At 44.0% G+C, this 19,178-nt stretch overlaps 1 protein-coding gene and 1 pseudogene across 5 annotated transcripts in view; both read right to left on the bottom strand.

Moving 5' to 3' along the window:
* SNX14 (sorting nexin 14) overlaps positions 1-1,722 on the bottom strand; it is an 81,340-nt gene extending 79,618 nt beyond the window's left edge. For 2 of the 4 annotated variants that reach the window (XM_080663225.1, XM_080663226.1), the window contains exon 1: positions 1,386-1,675. In XM_080663225.1, coding sequence (XP_080519351.1) covers positions 1,386-1,579 — 194 coding nt within the window. In that variant the 5' untranslated portion in view covers positions 1,580-1,675. Of the gene's footprint in view, positions 1-1,385 lie in introns of all 4 variants that reach the window. The other 2 variants (XM_080663227.1, XM_080663228.1) reach the window with 2 other exon arrangements.
* A 10,723-nt stretch (positions 1,723-12,445) lies between these two features.
* On the bottom strand, positions 12,446-14,595 carry LOC308246694 (mitochondrial import inner membrane translocase subunit Tim29-like; annotated as a pseudogene). The gene is made up of 2 exons: positions 14,561-14,595; positions 12,446-13,214 (listed from the first exon to the last, which is right to left on the bottom strand). The product of its transcript is annotated as a mitochondrial import inner membrane translocase subunit Tim29-like (transcript).
* Between the last annotated feature and the right edge of the window lie 4,583 nt (positions 14,596-19,178).

Genomic DNA, 19,178 nt, shown 5'->3' with positions numbered 1-19,178 from the left:
GGATTAAGCAAAAAAAAAAAACAACAACAACAAAAAACACCTCACAGATAAAACAGCAGCATGGTGCTTAGAGAGGAAAAGGGGAGTGGGGGGAGGTAGAAGAGGGTAAAGGGGCCCTAGCCAGTTTGGCTCAGTGGATAGAGTGTTGGTCCAAGGTTTGATTCTGGCCAAGGGCACATGCCCAGGTTGCAGGCCCATCCCCAATAGGGGGCGTGCAGGAGGGAGCCAATCAATGATTCTCTCTTATCATTGATGTTTCTATCTCTCTCTCCCTCTCCCTTCCTCTCTGAAATCAATAAAGAAGTATATTATTAAAAAAAGAGGGTAAAAGGGGAATAAATGGTGATGGAAGGAGACTTGACTTGGGGTGGTGAACACACAATACAACACACAGATGATGTATAATAGAATTGTACACCTGAAACCTATATAATTTTATTAACCATAAAGAGTACAGTTGATTACATGTTCAAAACAGAGAAAACATCGTGCAGATGGCTGACAACTCTCAGACTCCTTTCCACCAAAAGCATTCTGGACATAATTTTAAAGGAAAAGTTCTCCTCTACTGCCTATTTCATCGCTACCATTTCTAGAAAAAGCAAAATGACAGAAATCTACACGTTCATTTCAGGGGCAGGACCTTCCAATTTCAAAACGTCAAATGAATTTAGCAATTTTAACTCTCGGTCTTCTCTTGAGAAACATTCTAGAGATGTTAAGACAGGAAACTAATTTGCTTTCTGACTTCAGTTTAACAAACCTTTGTACCCAGCAGCAGTACGGTGGGCAGCTCAGATGTAAGGGGTGTGTGTGTGGGGGTGCGCGCGCCTGTGTGTGTCTGTGTGTGTGCGTGCCTGTCTGTGTCTGTGTGTGTGTGTGTCTGTGTGTGTGCGTGCCTGTCTGTGTCTGTCTGTCTATGTGTGTGTCTGTGTCTGTGTCTGTGTCTGTCTGTGTCTGTGTGCGCAGTGACAGCCCGGGAATCTGGGACTGCGGCGGCGACCGGACCTTGAACCCTCTGCGTCAGCTGACTACACCGCCTCGGCGCGGTCTCCATCGGGCCGGAGTTACCGATTTCACCCCTCGGAAAAACGTCGATGATGAACCAGGTTTTAAGAAGTGGGTGAAAAGATAAGAATCGGACCGGCTAGCCTAGGAGACGAAGCCTGGGGAAAGGGGAACTTGAGCAGAGCCCCCGCCCGCACTTCCGGGCCCCGACGCCCGGCCGGGCTCCCCGAGGCGGCTGTCCCCAGAGGCCTCGCAGCCGCCCCATGTCCCTCACTACGCAGCCCGGGCGGCATCCACATGGGGCAGCCACACGGGCCTGCGGCCCCGGTTTCGGGAGCAGCAGGCCGCCGCGTGCTGGCTCCGCACTGCGGCATTACCTGTTGAGGAGCAGGGAGGCGGCGCTGAGGCAGAGCAGCAGGAAGCAGAAGAGCGGGTACTGGCGGCAGATCTCGCGTCCCACGTCCAGCCGAAGCCGCTGCTTCAGCTTCTCCCCCATCGTCCGAATCCAGGGCACCATCTCCACCCGCGGGGCTGGAGCTATGCTACAGACTGAGGTCGAGGCGACCCCCATTCACCTCCGCGTCTCCGCCCCGCCCGGCTGCCGGCCCGCCGGCCGACTCCCACTGCCGCCGACCGGCGGACTGTCCCGGGGCTGCAGATGCCCAAGCCCCGCCCAAGGCCCCTGCTGCGCGTGCGCGGCCGCCGGCCAAGGGGACAGAAGCACCACGTGCCCAAGGTCATCACCCCGCGCCTGCCCCCGCGCGTCTCGCCGCTCCGCCCTCCGGGCCCGTGTCGCTCGCTGGCCTCCCAAAGAGGATCCTGCACCTCCGCGACTCGCCTGGAGGGACTACAGCCCCCCGGGGCTACCGGCCCTGCCTGCGGGATACCTGGAGCTCGCGGGGCGGCTGGGGGCTGTAGTCTTTGTGACGCGAACCCGCGGAGGGGTGGAGCGCAGGGTCGCGTCCTCACCGTAGGCTTAGCGCTGGGGTGAGGACAGGTGTGAGCTTTGTGCCACGCCCAAGGGGGAGAGAGGAGGGACGCTTGTGAATCCTAATTTTGCGTGGGCCGCGGGTGAGTAATTCCAGCCGGGATTACGGAAGAGGCACACCCACTGGGCCGCCACCCCTGCGAGAGATCAGTTCCCGACAGCCCCGCGGGCCTAACCAAAATCCAAGTGTTTGGATGAGGCGGGTTAACAGGTTAGGTTAAAGCTCCCTTGTAGAGTCTCGTGAGGCTTTCGCTTTACTAAATTTTAATTACCATCAGCATCGCTCACTCTGAGAGATACAGGAAGACCTTACCGTAATAAGTAAAATTTGGGCGGCGCACGAAGCGCTTTCATTTAGCCTCAACACATTTATCTCAGGATGTAAGTACTCTAGTTTTGTCCCATTTTACAGCTAGATTACTGAGGAGGAGAGGAATTAGAATCAGACCGTTAGCGAAACCGGGATTTGAAGCCTTTGTAACCCCAGAGCTGGTGCGCTCATTCGGCCAGTCATTTCTCCTTCCTATAATCTTACCCTCCGAAGTGTAGATATGTGCTCAGAAATGATTTTTTTAAAACAAAACAAAACGTGGTATACCAGTATGTATAGTTTCGTTAGTATTTCCCCGTGTTATTATTCCGAATAATGGATCATATTTAACGATGTATTCTTTTTCCGTCAGAAGGTACCTTTAACTATTCTATTGGTAATTATTTAATTTCATTAATAGTATAATTATTACCACCCTTGATCACAAATCAATATACATTTCTAATAGTTTAGGATCAATATCAATACAATTGCTGGATCAAAGGGTAAGAACATGAGACATACTGTCAAATTTCTTCCCAGAATTGTCTAATTCCACAGTGGTACATAAAAGTATACATTTCTACCCTGGTCGGCATGCTCAGTGGTTAAGAGCTTCAGCCAGCACACCAAAAGGTTGCAAGTTCGATCCCCTGGGCCCGTGCTGGAGGCAACCAATCTATTTCTTTCTCTCATGATGTTTTTCTCCCTCTCCTCTTACCACCACCCTGCTCCCATTCTCTAAAAAAAAAAAAAAATCAATGGAAAAAATATCCTCAGGTGAGGATTAACAACAAAAAAGTATCCATTTCACTGATCGTCATCATTAGTTATTGTTTAATTAACATCACAAATATATACTCACTAGAGACCCAGTGCACAAGATTCGTGCACTGGGGGTGGGGGGCCTCCCTCAGCCCCCCTGTGCTCTCTCACAGTTGGGGAGCCCTTGAGGGATGTCCTACTGACTGCTTAGGGGAGCTTTTAGCTCAGCGGTGCCCCTCTGTGGGAGCACACTGACCACCAGGGGACACCTCCTGCATTGAGCGTCTGCCCCCTGGTGGTCAGTACACATGATAGGGACAGGTCATTTGGTCGATTAGCCTTTTATTATATAGGATTCTAGGGCTTTACTGAAGTACAAATAAAAGGTGTATGTTGAATTAATCTACATGTATCAAGTGCCTACTGTGAACTTGAATACTTTACAATTGGGTAAATTATTTTATTAAATTTTTCCAGGAAGTTATGTTGCCAGTCGTTTTTCTGTTTAAAAAAAGGCCTATTCTAAAATTGCTGGGCAACTTTTCACTGAGAGCAAGAACATTTTAAAGATCTGTTCAAATTAGACATCTTTACAATAATCAACTAAAACTTCTTTCCCATATAATTTTCTTGTCAGAGGCAATTAGAATAAGCTAACTATTAAACAATAGGCAACTTAAATTTTCATATTACTCTTATGCTCAGGAAAGTAGAAAATAAAAATAAATTTCTGCCATAAGAAAACTCTTTAAAATCTATACCTGAAGCAAAAAAAAAAAAATTCCTGTTGCTACAGACATCATTTAATGAAATAAAAACTTTATTTCATTTGGAAAGTTTTTTTGTTAAATTTTATTTTTCAATTACAGTGTATATTCAGTATGTTTTTGTATTAAGTTTCTAAGTGTTTTCTCTTTAACATTATAATCTAATATCCACTTTAACACACACACAGATCTTGAATTTTTTTTCAACCTTTTATTAAAAGTTTTGAATTTCCAGTGAGGATATGGGATATCCACAATTAATCCTGGTTCTAAAACCAGCTCCACTTTCTACAGGAAATGTTAACTTGATCTATCTCAACTCCTAGATCCTCCACTCTAAAACAGAAATATCTTCTTCATAAGCTACAGTCATTACATTGGGTGGAAACTGCCTATTAAAGGTCTTTATACAATGGTTAATGCAAAAAGGTTTCTTATTTTGTGGATTTATGAACATGACAAAAATCAGCCAAACCAATTAGCTTTATTTGGATTATAATCTAAAATGACAATGATGTGAAGTCAAAGTTACCTTACAGGAAACTGAGAACTTTAATGGATACCCTGAAGTTCAAATTTGCAGTGTCCAATAGAGTAGCTAATAGCCATTATCTGGCTGTTGAATGTTTGAAATGTGGCTAGTTTAAATAGACATGTGTTATACCTATAAAATAAACACCAGATTTTGAAGATGGCATGAAAACAATATAAACTATCTCAATTTTTAAATCTTGATTACATGTTAAATGATATTTTGGAAATAATGGCTCCTATGTTTCTTCTATAATGTGGCAACTAAAAATTTTAAATTACATACGTGGCTTGGAGAAACCAAGATGGCGGCATAGGTAAACACCTAAACTGCTGCCTCGCACAACAATTTCAAAACTACAACTAAAAGACAAAACGGACATCATCCAGAACCACCGGAAGGCTGGCTGAGTGGAAATCCTACAACTAGAAGAAAAGAGAAAAGCACACTGAGACTCAGAGGAGCTGCAGGAGGCAGAGGTACTGAGATGCGTGAGCACGCGGATAGGACTGGCAACTGAGTGTGTGGCTGGCTTTCTCAAGCTGGAGGGAGACAAAAGCTCCTGACTGCACTGAACTCCAGTTCCGGGCGAGAATCTGGAGACCCAGACTCATTCGGGGAGAAAATGGACTGTCTGGCAGCAGGCAGAACTCAAGGGCGGCTTTCTCTCAGATGTGCTTGCAGCGATTACCAGGGGACACTGAGACACAGGGGCCTATTAGGATAGGGCTGATGGGAAACCAATGCTGTCTGCTCCACCCTGAGACTCCGCCCCATCCAAGCTAACCACAGAGGCTTTTGCAAGTCTTGTCTCATAAGGGTGTCTCCAGCACAGAAGTTCTCCCAGCATAGACACAGTGATCCTCACAGCCAATTGGCCTAGAGGTCAATTCCTCCCAGTGATACCAACAACAATCAAGGCTTAACTACAACAAGACTGTGCACACAGCCCACAAAGGGGTGCACCAAGAGTGTCCACCTCAGGTAACTGGGGAGGCTGAACCACTGGGCCCTATAGGACACCTAGCACACAAAGCCACTCTATCAACTCAGGGAAGCAGCCAAAATGCGGAGACAAAGTAACAGATCACAAATGAAAGAAATGGAAGAAAGCAAATGACTGAACATAGAGTTCAAAACCAAGGTTATAAGGTTTTTCAAGAATTTTCTAGAAAAGGCCGATAAATTTAGCGAGACCCTCGAGGATATGAAAAAGGACCAACTAGAAATTAAGCATACACTGACTGAAATAAAAAAATATTATACAGAGATCTAACAGCAGACTAGAGGATCGCAAGAGTCAAGTCAAAGATTTGAAATACAAAGAAGCAAAAAACACTCAACCGGAAAAGCAAAAAGAAAAAAGAATCCAAAAATATGAAGATAGTGTAAGGAGCCTCTGGGACAACATCAAGCGTACCAACATCCCGATTATGGGGATGCCAGAAGAAGAGAGAGAACAAGATACTGAAAACCTATTTGAAGAAATAATGACAGAAAACTTCCCCCACCTGGTGAAAGAAATAGACTTACAACTCCAGGAAGCGCACAGAACCCCAAACAAAGGGGACCACACCAAGACACATCATAATTAAAATGCCAAGAGCAAAAGACAAAGAGAGAATATTAAAAGCAGCAAGAGAAAAGCAGTTAGTTACCTACAAGGGAGCACCCATATGACTGTCAGCTGATTTCTCAACAGAAACTATGCAGGCCAGAAGGGAGTGGCAAGAAATATTCAAAGTGATGAATAGCAAGAACCTACAACCAAGATTACTCTACCCAGCAAAGCTATCATTCAGAATTGAAGGTCAGATAAAGAGCTTCACAGATAAGAAAAAGCTAAAGGAGTTCATCACCGCCAAACCAGTATTATATGAAACGCTGAACGGTATCTTTAAGAAGAGGAAGAAGGAAAATGTAAAGATAAAAATTATGAACAACAAATACATATCTATCAACAAGTGAATCTAAAAATCAAGTGAATAAAAAAATCTAATGGCCGAAACCGGTTTGGCTCAGTGGATAGGGCGTCGGCCTGCGGACTGAAGGGTCCCAGGTTCGATTCCGGTCAAGGGCATGTACCTTGGTTGCGGGCACATCCCCAGTGGGGGACATGCAGGAGGCAGCTGATCGATGTTTCTCTCTCATCGATGTTTCTAGCTCTCTATCCCTCTCCCTTCCTCTCTGTAAAATATCAATAAAATATATTTTTAAAAAAATCTAATGAACAGAATAAACTAGTGAATATAATAGAATCAGGAGCATAGAAAGGGAGTGGACTGACAATTCTCGGGGGGAAAGGGGTGTGGGGGGTGTGGGAAGAAACTGGACAAAAATCGTACACCTCTGGATGAGGACAGTGGGGGTGGGGGGTAAGGGCAGAGGGTGGGGTCGGAACCGGGTGGAGGGGAGCTATGGGGGAAAAAGAGGAACAATTGTAATAATCTGAACAATAAAGATTTATTAAATTAAAAAAAATACATATGTGGCTTGCACTGTGTATATCTACTAGACAGTGCTGGTTCAGACTAATGTTAGCTGTGGAGAGTTAGTACAATTAAATATGTAAATTTTTCATAAATTGCCGGAGGCCAATCATTCTACCACTGATGGAAGGATGTGGACAGGAAACCGGGAAGGCTGGTCAACAACCTTAATTGTTTTAATCACTCACTGTTTAGTTGAAACATTGTTAGCTGAAGCAGCCTCCAACTCTGTTTCTCCTATGTAAATTTCTGTTATTGGAATTTCCTGCCTAAAGGTTATGGGCGTATCCCATAGTCTCAATAAAAGGGATTGCAAGGCCAGAGCAAAGGGTAGTCCTTCCACTAGAGTTGGGCTCCCGCCTGGCCCCCAATATTTCCAAATTAATACTTTTCCGAGTCTCTTTTCATTTGTGTGCGGCCTTCTCCAGAACCCGAACCCTGAACAGGAACCCTGAACCACGCAGGACGTGAAAGGGGTTCCCACATCTGGCGCCCGAACAGGGACCTCTGGAGGAGATGATATTTTTCGCCTAAGAGCGAAGGAAAGGAAAAAAATTCACCTAGAAAAAGGTGAGGGAGGTTCACCGCACGCAAAGCCCACGGACTAACTGCAGAGTCGCGAACTGTAAGTAGGGTGGGAACTTCTTTTTCAGCCAGGCTAATGGGGAAGAATTAGGTTATAAAATAATGTGGTTTCTTATTCAAATTAAAATCTTAGTTTGTATTTGGAATTTAAAATCTGTAGTAAGAAATGAAACTCCACTGCAAAAACTACCTCTGGTGTGGAGAAATTCAAAGGTGGCAGGAGAGGGCAAGGCTATCCGCTCTCCTGCAATGAGATTACTTAAGGTTTCATTTAAAAATTATAAAAGAACTCTCAGGGAAATGCAAATCTTGGCCAAATTGGGTGCTAGTTATAATTTTGGAAAGCGAAAAAGAAAGAAAAAATTTAAGATCTATCTTTTAAGCATGAAAAGAAATCCGGCCAGATCTGTTGCTGAAACTTCCCCCGAAGTAAGCAGGACGTTGTTATTAATCTAGGAACTGCTAAATGTTTGACTTGCCAGCTTTAAAAGTTCAAAGTGCAAATTAAATTGGGAGAAATTATATAGTTGTGGTTATTAAAATCATATATGGATATATATATATATTTGATCATTTTTTCCATGTTAAAATTTCAAGGCCTTAACAGAGATGATTCTTGGAAAGCTCCAAGGGCCCGGAGTAATACAGGAAATTTATTCTCTCTTCTTAAAGGAAATATTTTTGAAATTTAACCGATTGATACTTGAAATCGCATGGAAAGCTTTATCAAATAAAAATTAAAAACTATATTTTACTTTTAGATGTTATAAAGGTTTTGGCCTTTAAAGTAGGGGACTATCACTACTTGCTCCTGAGAGAGGTGCAAAAAAATGTAATTAGACTTTATCTATACAAAGAAAAATTGACAGCCAGTTTGAAATTGAATTGCCATGGCCTACAGCAAAGAATATCCTTACATGATATTATTCTACAATGTCATAATTTTTGATATTTTACAACAGCATATTGTACAGTTAATCCAAACAAACTTAAAAATCTAAATTTTTTTTTTGTTTGGCAGCAATTTAAAAAAGGACATGAAAGGATTTAATCCCTTCCACTGTGTGGAAAGCCTCACTGGGAAGGCACTTGAGCATCCTATATTGGCCTTTCTTGCCTTATTTGCTAAGAGGGACCCTCTCCTCACAATCCAATTGCCCATAGCTGTTGCTTGAGTTTTCAGTTTATGCTGAGGTTGAAGCCTCGTGATGGCTGGTACCATGGATCTGTCTTAGGCCCCATGGCGTGAGCTGGGCCTTCCCTGGAGAAGAAACCTGGGTTCCCCAAGATATGTGATCAGTGCTGGGACCCCGCCAGTAGGCGAGAGGTTCCCAAGGCAAGTGCTGGGCGTGGAGGCCATAGGGGCATAGGCTACCAAGGAGACAGAACTGAACCTCACATCACCCTGCTTGGCCCCGGAGGATGGCTGGTTAGTCAATGACGGGTAAGACTCCTCAAGGGAGGGGCAACCTAAGACAGGCACAGTCGCAGGGGGCCATCAGGAGAGAACTTGGGGATCAACAGAGGTGGGGCACAGTCCCTCACCCCCCCAGCCTTGCAGGGGCTTGAATCCTCACCCCTTCTGAGGGACGTCTCCTGCCCCCATGGCTGCTTCGCTTCCCATGCCCAGCTCAAGATCAGGACCCAGGTAACAGAGCCCAGCTCAGATTGAGATCCAGCTACAAACAAGAGACTTGGCCCAGCTCATATTGAGACCCAAGCAACAGAGAAATGGCTAATGGTGACTGCCCTATATCTAAATCTAACCTAAATCTAGGAGTGCTCAGGGCTTTCTCAAGGATGCATATAATTCTTTACATTAATTTTTACAGAGTAAACTAAAATTGTTGTTAAAGTGTTAAATTTGACAGAAAATTTAATTGTACAAGAGGCTGTTCCTAAAGTATTAACCAAAATTTATATTAAAAAAAAAAATTTCCAAAAGCCTCCATTAATCAAAAAAAGGGGGGATAGTGGAAAAATAGCATGTAAGGAAAAATATTCTGTAAGTAAATTACATCTAGAAAATTTTTACTTTAAAAAATTTTCATTTTCATTTGTAATGCTAACAGCAAGACACCAATGAAAAACATACATTGTGTCAAAATAGGCCAAAGGAAAATCGTCTGGAAAAAATAAAAAGGATCCCAAGTAAAATTTATAGAAAAGATTCCTTTATTAACTTTTGGTCGAGAGTATGTTTGTATATTTTCAGAAAACAACTCCAAGACCATGTGGATTCCTGCAACAGAGAGGAATTGATAGTAATCCTCCAGCCATGAAGACAAAGAGGAGAAACAGTCTAGAGATGGAAGACGCTGACGACACCTTGCCATGCTAGCAGTCAGCAGCTGTGCGATGCAGCAGGTTGCCCAGGACCAAACCAGAGAGGGTCAGACCTGCCTTACCACCATTTGTTCACCATCCAGATGTCATTGCTGACATGTACATATAAAGAACTGTTGGACATTGAAACTGGAACTCAGAACTGTTGAACATTGAAATTGGGACTCAAACATTTTTGTTCTTATGTGTTTATTTCTGGTCTACAGATGTAAGATTTTTTTTAAGGAAAGAAACGGGGGAGATGCCAGAGGCCAATCATTCTACCACTGATGGAAGGATGTGGACAGGAAACCGGGAAGGCTGGTCAACAACCTTAATTGTTTTAATCACTCACTGTTTAGTTGAAACATTGTTAGCTGAAGCAGCCTCCAACTCTGTTTCTCCTATGTAAATTTCTGTTATTGGAATTTCCTGCCTAAAGGTTATGGGCGTATCCCATAGTCTCAATAAAAGGGATTGCAAGGCCAGAGCAAAGGGTAGTCCTTCCACTAGAGTTGGGCTCCCGCCTGGCCCCCAATATTTCCAAATTAATACTTTTCCGAGTCTCTTTTCATTTGTGTGCGGCCTTCTCCAGAACCCGAACCCTGAACAGGAACCCTGAACCACGCGGGACGTGAAAGGGGTTCTCACAATAAATGTCACAATTATCATGTGTGCTAAGGATACATTTTAAAATTATAAAAAGTAAAAAATAGTTGATAATGCATTCACCTAAGGGGCTCATAAACATCAAACTGCAATCCAATATCTCCAATATTGGATATTTATTGAATATTTATAGAATTAGCAAATAAGTATAAAGCACTGTGCTAAAGGTGGTAGTAGATAGAATGATTTAGATGAATTTTTCTGACCTCCAAAGGACACATGTCACATATGAAAAATGTATAATAGAGGGCATATTTATATACTAGAGGCCCAGTGCATGAAATTCATGCACGGGGGGGGGGGGGGGGCGGTTCCCCTCAGCCCACCCTGCACCCTCTCCAATCGGGATCTCTCTCAAAACCCAGGACCACTGGCTCCTAACTGCTCACCTGCCTGCCTGCCTGATCACCCCTAACTGCCCCCCCGCTGGCCTGGTCACCCCCAACTGCTCCCCCTGCCGGCCTAGTTGCCCCCAACTATCCTCCCCCCACCCCCGCTGGCCTGATCGCCCCTAACTGCCCCTCCCGCCGGCCTGGTCTCCCCACACAGCCTGCTGCTCAGTTGTTTGGTCGCCCCTCACTGACCCCCCTGCTGGCCTGGTCGCCCCACACAGCATGTTCAGTCGTCCGTTCAGTTGCAATGGTCCTTAGGCTTTTATATTTATATAGAAGATAAGGACTGTAGTAGTTTTCTGTTATCGTTGTTTTAATGACAGGTGATGGCAAAGGGTAACTTTCAACTGATGAGGATCAGGAAAGGCTTCTGGGAAGACAATAATTTGAGCAAAGACTAGAATTTCTTGATTTACTTTCAGTTAATTTTCAGAAGTCATGCAGCACTAGGTAATGTTAACTATTTAAAATGCTTTTATTTTTTTAATATATTGTATTGATTTTTTACAGAGAGGAAGGGAGAGGAATAGAGAGTTAGAAACATCGATGAGAGAGAAACACTAATCAGCTGCCTCCTGCACACCTCCCACTGGGGATGTGCCCACAACCAAGGTACAATGCCCTTGACCAGAATCGAACCTGGGACCCTTCAGTCCCCAGGCCGACGCTCTATATCCACTGAGTCAAACCAGTCAGGGCTGGTATCTTAATCTTTTGACCAACAAGACAAGTTCAGAATTCAGTTCAAAGAATATTTTTCACTGGGACTCCACCTCCCTGGGACGCTTGGTCCCCATGGCCGCCTCCAGGCCTGGCAAGCATGCTGTAAGTTTAGTTTTTAAAGTATGATTACCATAACCTAGCTAAGTACCAGCTAACATGTTCCTTGCCATACAATTCTGTGTTTTAAAGGTTACTGAAGTATTACATAACCATCTATGATCCCACACAGATTTCCTGATCCGAGAATGTTTTATCCTTCCAACCCACTTTAACATCACTATTAATACACAAATGATAAAAGCAGGCTATTTTACAAAAGTTTCCCTGTAAAATCCAAATACTCATACCAATGTCAATCTCTAGTTTGGTAATGCTTTAAAAAATGTTACCATTTGGAGGAAGCTGGGGATAGGGTACAAAGGGTGTCCTGTATTATTTTTCGTTTACTCAGAAACTATAATTATTTTAAAATGTTCAAAATTTTTTTAATTTACTCATTACAATGGGAGTATAAACATTGTAGATCAAAATTTAGAACGAAAATCTGAATGGCTTGAGATTGTGGGAGTCATCTGACAAATGATGCTTCAGTCAAGGGCCCAATGAAAAAGGCCAGTTTATGTACAATGCTCATTACTAACTGGTAGCAATAAACATTATATAATTTTGTCACATCTGCTCTCCCCAACTCCTAGACAAAGAAGGCTCTGAATTAGCTATAGCATTAAGAACAGTGTGAGAAGGAGAAAGGCCTCCTAATTTTGTGAAAACACAGCGAGAATACTTTACATATAATTTATTTCAGTCACTGCACTTGAGGCTCACTCACACCAACTGCACAATCCCGGGCAAACAGTCTGCCAAGGTTCAGGACTGGGTCGGGACCCAGGCCTCACTGGGTTTCATCTCGGACCCTCCCCACCAGCGAGTCGGCCTGGCTCAGGGCCAACCTGTCCTTCTTCCCCTTCTGGAAGACCTGCTCCTCCCAGAGCGCCTGGTCCGTCCACCTGATCGTCAGTGAGCACGACCGGCTGGTACTTCTCATCAAAGAGCCGCTCATTGGTCTCCGAATGCAGCTGATGGGGCCCCACGACGCGCAAATGTGCTGGCAGGTGGAGGAACTCGTTGTCGTTGATGTCGCAGTCGCGCATCCGAGCACCCAGCGCCCACCAGCGGCCCACGAAGCCCACGTCCAGACCCCGGTCTGGGAACTCGACCCAACGGGGCTGCAGGTAGCGGCAGCGGGACTGGTAAAGGCTGGCCTGGGCGTCGTAGGGCGCCTCATACACCAGCGAGCAGAGGCCCAGGTTCAGTGGCGCAGACGCCCTGCGGCCCCGCAGCCAGAGCAGCTGCTGGACATACACTTCCAGGCGCGGTTTCGCGTGGCTGGCGCCAGCAGGAGGAGGGTCCCCGACGCGTCGAGCAGGGCCTCCTCGCTCGGCGTCAGAGCGCAGCAAGCCGCCGCGCCGCCCCGCAACCCCAAGTAAACGGCCGCCCGGCCTGGCCGGGCCCTCGCCGCCGCCGCCGCCGCGTCCCTGCAAGCGTCGGCATAGTCCCGGAGCAGCGCGCGGGCCCAGGTGCCTAACCTCGCCCACACGCCTGGCTTTGCGGTTGCCTCGACCCCTGTCTCTCCGCGGCGTCGCAACCAAAGTCGCTCAGAGCTGCCGCGTAAAATGCTTTTAAATAATTAAATCTGATTTCCCCCACCCCACCAGCAAATTCTACAAATTGCTTTGTATATTGGTAGAGGAATATGAAAAGAGAGTGTTGAGTACCAGTAATCAGACCTCCTTAACTCGGATGACCCTGAATAAACACCAATTTGTTGAGGCCATTATTTGTGTGGGCTGAGTGTCAGAAAGAGGGTAAATGAATACACAACTATCCCTAGAAGCCATTTCAGTTCCTACTTCTCACAGATGCCTCCTATATAATCTTGGAGCATGCTCTCCTATGACAGGATTAGCATTCCCAAACCTGTTTTTCTCCCCTGTTTCAAAGCATCGAGGTTCATATTGTACATTTTGTGGCACTGTTATCTTTAGTCTTAATTTTACATCTCATAACCCTCTTCTCCCCACAACCTACCCTCTTATCAACCTCTGGAAATTAAGTAGCTGTTAAAGAAACCATTGAACTGCTTTTTTTACGCCAAGAAATATTCCTTTCCTAGGTTTTCAAAATAGGAACTCATTACAATGGAGAATATGTAATTCAAGGAAGAGCATCAAGGGATTTTTATGAGTAGTTTAAGATGTTCAAAATGCACTTATTATTTTCATATTTAATGCCTTCCCCCTTTTGTGGTGACGAAGTAAAACCTCAAACGGGAAGATCTGAAGGACTACAATTTTATACAACCCCTTGGCTCAAATACTCTCTGGGTAAAAGCTGTTTTGACCATGAAATTCTGGGTGGTCTCAGTACCAAAAAGTTAAGCATTTAATGTTTGTCACCTTGTTTCTAAGATATGATGGAATAACCCTCCTCTCAAACCTCACTTTCATAGAAATAGGTAGTTGGTTATAATTTCAGAAAATGTAAATTATTTAGTAACTGATTAGAAACTGAAAATAATGCTCACCTGCCTGTTGATAAATATTAAAGATTGATTGGAAAGGCACTTATAATCTAACACCACCGTTCATCTTGTATAAGATGGCCAATGTTTTTCTTAACTACTTTTAAAAGTTACTCTTTAAATAAAACATTCCACTTTCTTTTTTTTTTTTCAACCTGGACACATGCCCTGACCAGGAATAACTGTGACCTCCTGGTTCATGGACCAATGTTCAACCACTGAACCACACCAGCTGGACTATTTCTTGTTAACTATAGAGACAATGGCTTTCTTTCATAAAAAGAAAAAGTCTTAACAATATTCAGTTATTTATATTTCACCTGACTCCAATAACTTCTAAAAATATTTTGGAAAGGCTTTGCAATCCTTCCTCTTACCTCTTGATAAGCTATATTCTAAAATATATATATAAAAAAAAGCACTTACATGTGGTGCATATAAACGACGGTGCAATCAGGCATACTTCAGATATCATGAAAATCACTAACATTGATACTTCAATTCCAAGTCTAGTAAGGTTACTACCAAGTATTTAAAATCAATTTTTATATTCACTAACTTTTCCTATTTTGATAAGCTGATCCCAGCTATAATAAACTCAATATGTTATATCCAAGTAGAAATCTTGAATAAGAAAATTATGGAAATTCTATTGAAAATGTTTTTAACAAACTGAGGACACCTGAAAAAGAGCCCTATTATTTCTTATTTTTATTTATGTATTTATTTTTATTGTTTTCAGAGAGAAAAGGAGAGGGAGAGAAACATCAATAATGAGAATCATTGACCAACTGCCTCCTGCATGCCCCCCACTGGGGATTGAGCCCACAAGTCAACACTCAACCACTGAGCCATGCCAACCTTATTGAAAATTTATTGGGCCAAAACCGGTTTGGCTCAGTGGATAGAGCGTCAGCCTGCGGACTGAAGGGTCCCAGGTTCGATTCCGGTCAAGGGCATGTAACTTGGTTGCGGGCACATCCCCAGTGGGAGGTGTGCAGGAGGCAGCTGATCGATGTTTCTCTCTCATCGATGTTTCTGACTATCTATCACTCTTCCTTCCTCTCTGTAAAAAATCAATAAAAATATATTTAAAAAAAAAAAAAGAAAATTTATTGGAAAAAATCCTCTATATTGAAAGACAGTTACCATTTAAATTTAGGGATTTTAACTCAATGAACATTTTACAAGTCTGAATTTTGAGCATTATCAGAAAGTCACATATAGCCTATACCCTCCAATTTTGTGAAAACATTTCAAGATATATTTCTTTATTCAACACTAGAGGCCCAGTGCATGAATTCATGCACAGGTGGGGTCCCTCAACCTGGCCGGTGATAGGGGCAGATCGGAGCTGTCTCGTCCAGTCTGGGGGGAGAGACGGAGGGAGGTTGGCCAGCTGCGGGAGGTTGGCTGTGGGAGCACACTGACCAGTTGTTCAGTCAACCAATCATAACTGTCACTTATATATATAGAGGCCCAGTACACAAAATTCGTGCACTCAGGGGTGTACCTCAGCACTGCCTGTGCCCTCTCGCAGTCCCGAAGCCCTCGGGGTATATCCAACTGACAGGAGCGATCAGGCCGGCAGGGGAGGGCAGATGGGTGCGATCAGGCTGGCAGGCAGGCGAGTGGTTAGGAGCCAGCAGTCCCAGATTGCGAGAGGGACATCTAGGGCCTAAACTGGCAGTCAGACATCCCCAAGGGGTCCCAGATAGGAGAGGGTACAGACCAGGCTGAGTGACACCCTTCCCCCCATGCACAAATTTCGTGCACTGGGCCTCTAGTATAGGATAGTTAAGAACTCTTATCGCAGATGTTCAGACAGTTCTATTACTTGTATTTTCAGGTACTTTAATGTTTTTATTTATTTTTAGAAAGGAAGGGAGATGGAGAAACATCGAGCCCACAACCTATGCATGTGCCCTGACAGGGAATTAACCAGCGACTTCTTGGTGCATGGGATGACGCTCAACCAACTGAGCCACACTGGCCAGGGCTGTTTGGGGCTTTGAAGTATATAATTTAAAAGATTAGTTCACTTTCAGCTCTTGAGACTAAGAAGAAAGCTTCTCCCAGAATGCTCACAGAAACACTGATGGCAGGATTGGAGCAATTTTTGTAGGGCTTCCGAGTTAAGAATCCAACAATAAATCTATGTAAATAGTCCCTTTCATGTACTGGTTTTTCAAATGTTGGTAACACATTATGTATTACTCTTAAATTGGTTTAAGCCTATTTATATACAGGCAGTCTTTGGGTTACGTCGGACTCAACGTACGTCGTTTCATGGTTATGTTGCCATCTCCATTTATTAAAAAAAAAAAGTTTCGTCATTTTGACATATGTACATGTGTGCTTTATGTTTTTTATTATATACTTACCACAAGTAAAAGTCATTGTTTTCTTTTAATTTTTTTTTTACTGTTTCACTTCATTACTGCTGTGTATGTGCTGCATGTGAGTGATGTAGGTGCTTATGTAGGTGGGTTCCGACTTACAGCAAAAATCACATTACATCACACTGTAGGAACAGATCTCCGACGTAACCCAATGACCTACTGTATTCAGCTACTGCCAGTTTCTTAGTTTTCTTTCCACTGTGTTAAAGCAACATATAAAACTAATCATGGGAGGATGGGAAATTGTGATTACCACATACACTGTTGTAAGGTAGCAATAACAACAAATATATAAACTAGAGGACTGGTGCACGAATTCATCCATGGGTGGGGTCTGGCTGGCCCACCCCAATTGGGGCCGATCAGGCCAGGGGGAGGGGCTGCAGGCCATTGGCCGGCCGGCTACGCCCTCTGCTCAAACTCCTGGTCAAGGGGACAATTTGCATATTAGCCTTTTATTATATAGGATGATTCTAAACATTCTTTTTGGCAGTTACAAAGCATAGAAATATCAAATTTTAAAATGCTGCCAGATGCTTTAAAACCATGGTTTACTCCTAAAAGTTATCTTATGCAGGTTGGTAGATTTTGGGTTTTGACTTAGTGGTTACAAACCAATAATACAAACAATAAAAGAAAAGCCAGGTAGTAGGAGAGTGAAAATCAGAAATTTTATTTTCATGTTCTCCTAATTATACATGTTCCTCAAGGATACTTTGTTGATAATTTTAATACACCTACAACAAGGAGACTTTACTATTTGGGCTAAAGACGATTTTTGTTTGAGTGGTTAGCTTGGATGAGATAGAACTATAAAGACACCCAGGCATGAAGTAAGACAAAGAAAACAAGGCAAGCAGTGTGTTTATAGAAATTATCAAGCTGAGTGGGGGAGAAAACAAGATGGCGACATAGGTAAACACATGAACTTGCTGCCTTGCACAACAACTCCAAAACTACAACTAAAAGACAAAACAGACATCATCCAGAACCACAGGAAAGCTGGCTGAGTGGAAATTCTACAACTAGAAGGGAAGAGAAAAGCACACTGAGACTCAGAGGAGCTGCAGAAGTAAAGGCAGAGGTACGGAGGTGCTCGCGCGTGCGGAGAGGGCTGGCAACTGAGTACGCGGCTGGCTTTTTCAAGCAGGAGAGAGACAAAAGCTCTTGACTGCTCTGAACTCCAGTTCCGGGCGAGACTCTGGGGACACAGAGTCATACAGGGAGAAACTGGACTGTCTCGCAGCAGGCGAAACTCGAGGGCGGCTTTCTCTCAGAGGAGCTTGCATCGATTACCGAGGGACACTGAGACCCGGGGGCCTCTTAGGGCACGAGTGACGGGAAGCCATAGCTATTTACTCCACCCTGAGACTCTGTCCCACACCAGCTGTGTGCAGAGGCTTTTGTGTAAGAATGGCCGGGTCCTTTGAAAACTAAACTCACCTAACAAACTGCAGCTGAGTCAGTGAGACCCAGAACATCCAAAAGAAGGCCCAAGGCCCCACAGCAGCTTGCATTGCTTCACAGCTGGGCCTCATCTGGGCACCTCCAAAACCCAAACAAAAAAGAGGTATCTGCAGATCTCTCCATAGCTCCTGCTGGGTGGCCTCAGGCAGAGGCTAAATTAGCACCTCCTTGGAGATCCAAGAGCCAGTGTACCCAGGGGTCAGAGTAGGACCATTCAGATTACAACTCTTCAGATCCATAAGGGACACACTCAGGGGGCAGACTAAGTGATCACCAAAGTCACACTGAAGCAAGTCTTGCCTCATAAGGGTGTCTCCAGCACAGAAGTTCTCCCAGCGTAGACACAGCTGATCCTCACAGCCAATTGGCCTGGAGGTCAATTCCTTCCAGTGATACCAACAACAATCAAGGCTTAACTACAACAAGACTGTGCACACAGCCCACAAAGGGGTGCACCAAGAGTGTTCATCTCAGGTAACTGGGGAGGCCGAGCCACTGGGCCCTATAGGACACCTAGCACACAAAGCCACTCTATCAACTCAGGGAAGCAGCGAAAATGCAGAGACAAAGAAACAGGTCACAAATGAAAGAAATGTGGAAAGCAAACGACTGGATATAGAGTTCAAAACCACGGTTATAAGGTTTTTCAAGAATTTTCTAGAAAAGGCCGATAAATTTAGTGAGACCCTCGAGGAAATGAAAAAGGACCAACTGGAAATTAAGCATACACTGACTGAAATAAAAAAATAATATACAGATATCTAACAGCAGACTAGAGGAATGCAAGAATCAAGTCAAAGTTTTGAAATACAAAGAAGCAAAAAACACCCAACTGGAAAAGCATAAAGAAAAAAGAATCCAAAAATATGAAGATAGTGTAAGGAGCCTCTGGGACAACATCAAGCGTACCAACATCCCGATTATGGGGGTGCCAGAAGAAGAGAGAGAGCAAGATACTGAAAACCTATTTGAAGAAATAATGACAGAAAACTTCCCAGACCTGGTGAAAGAAATAGACTTACAACTCCAGGAAGCGCACAGAACCCCAAACAAAAGGAATCCAAAGAGGACCACACCAAAACACATCATAATTAAAATGCCAAGAGCAAAAGACAAAGAGAGAATATTAAAAGCAGCAAGAAAAAAGCAGTTAGTTACCTACAAGGGAGCACCCA

Source organism: Plecotus auritus, assembly GCF_963455305.1.
Source record: "Plecotus auritus genome assembly, chromosome: 4".
NCBI lineage: Eukaryota > Metazoa > Chordata > Mammalia > Chiroptera > Vespertilionidae > Plecotus > Plecotus auritus.
The sequence above is the reverse complement of the archived record's forward strand: the minus strand, read 5'-3'. Positions and strand labels throughout refer to the sequence as shown.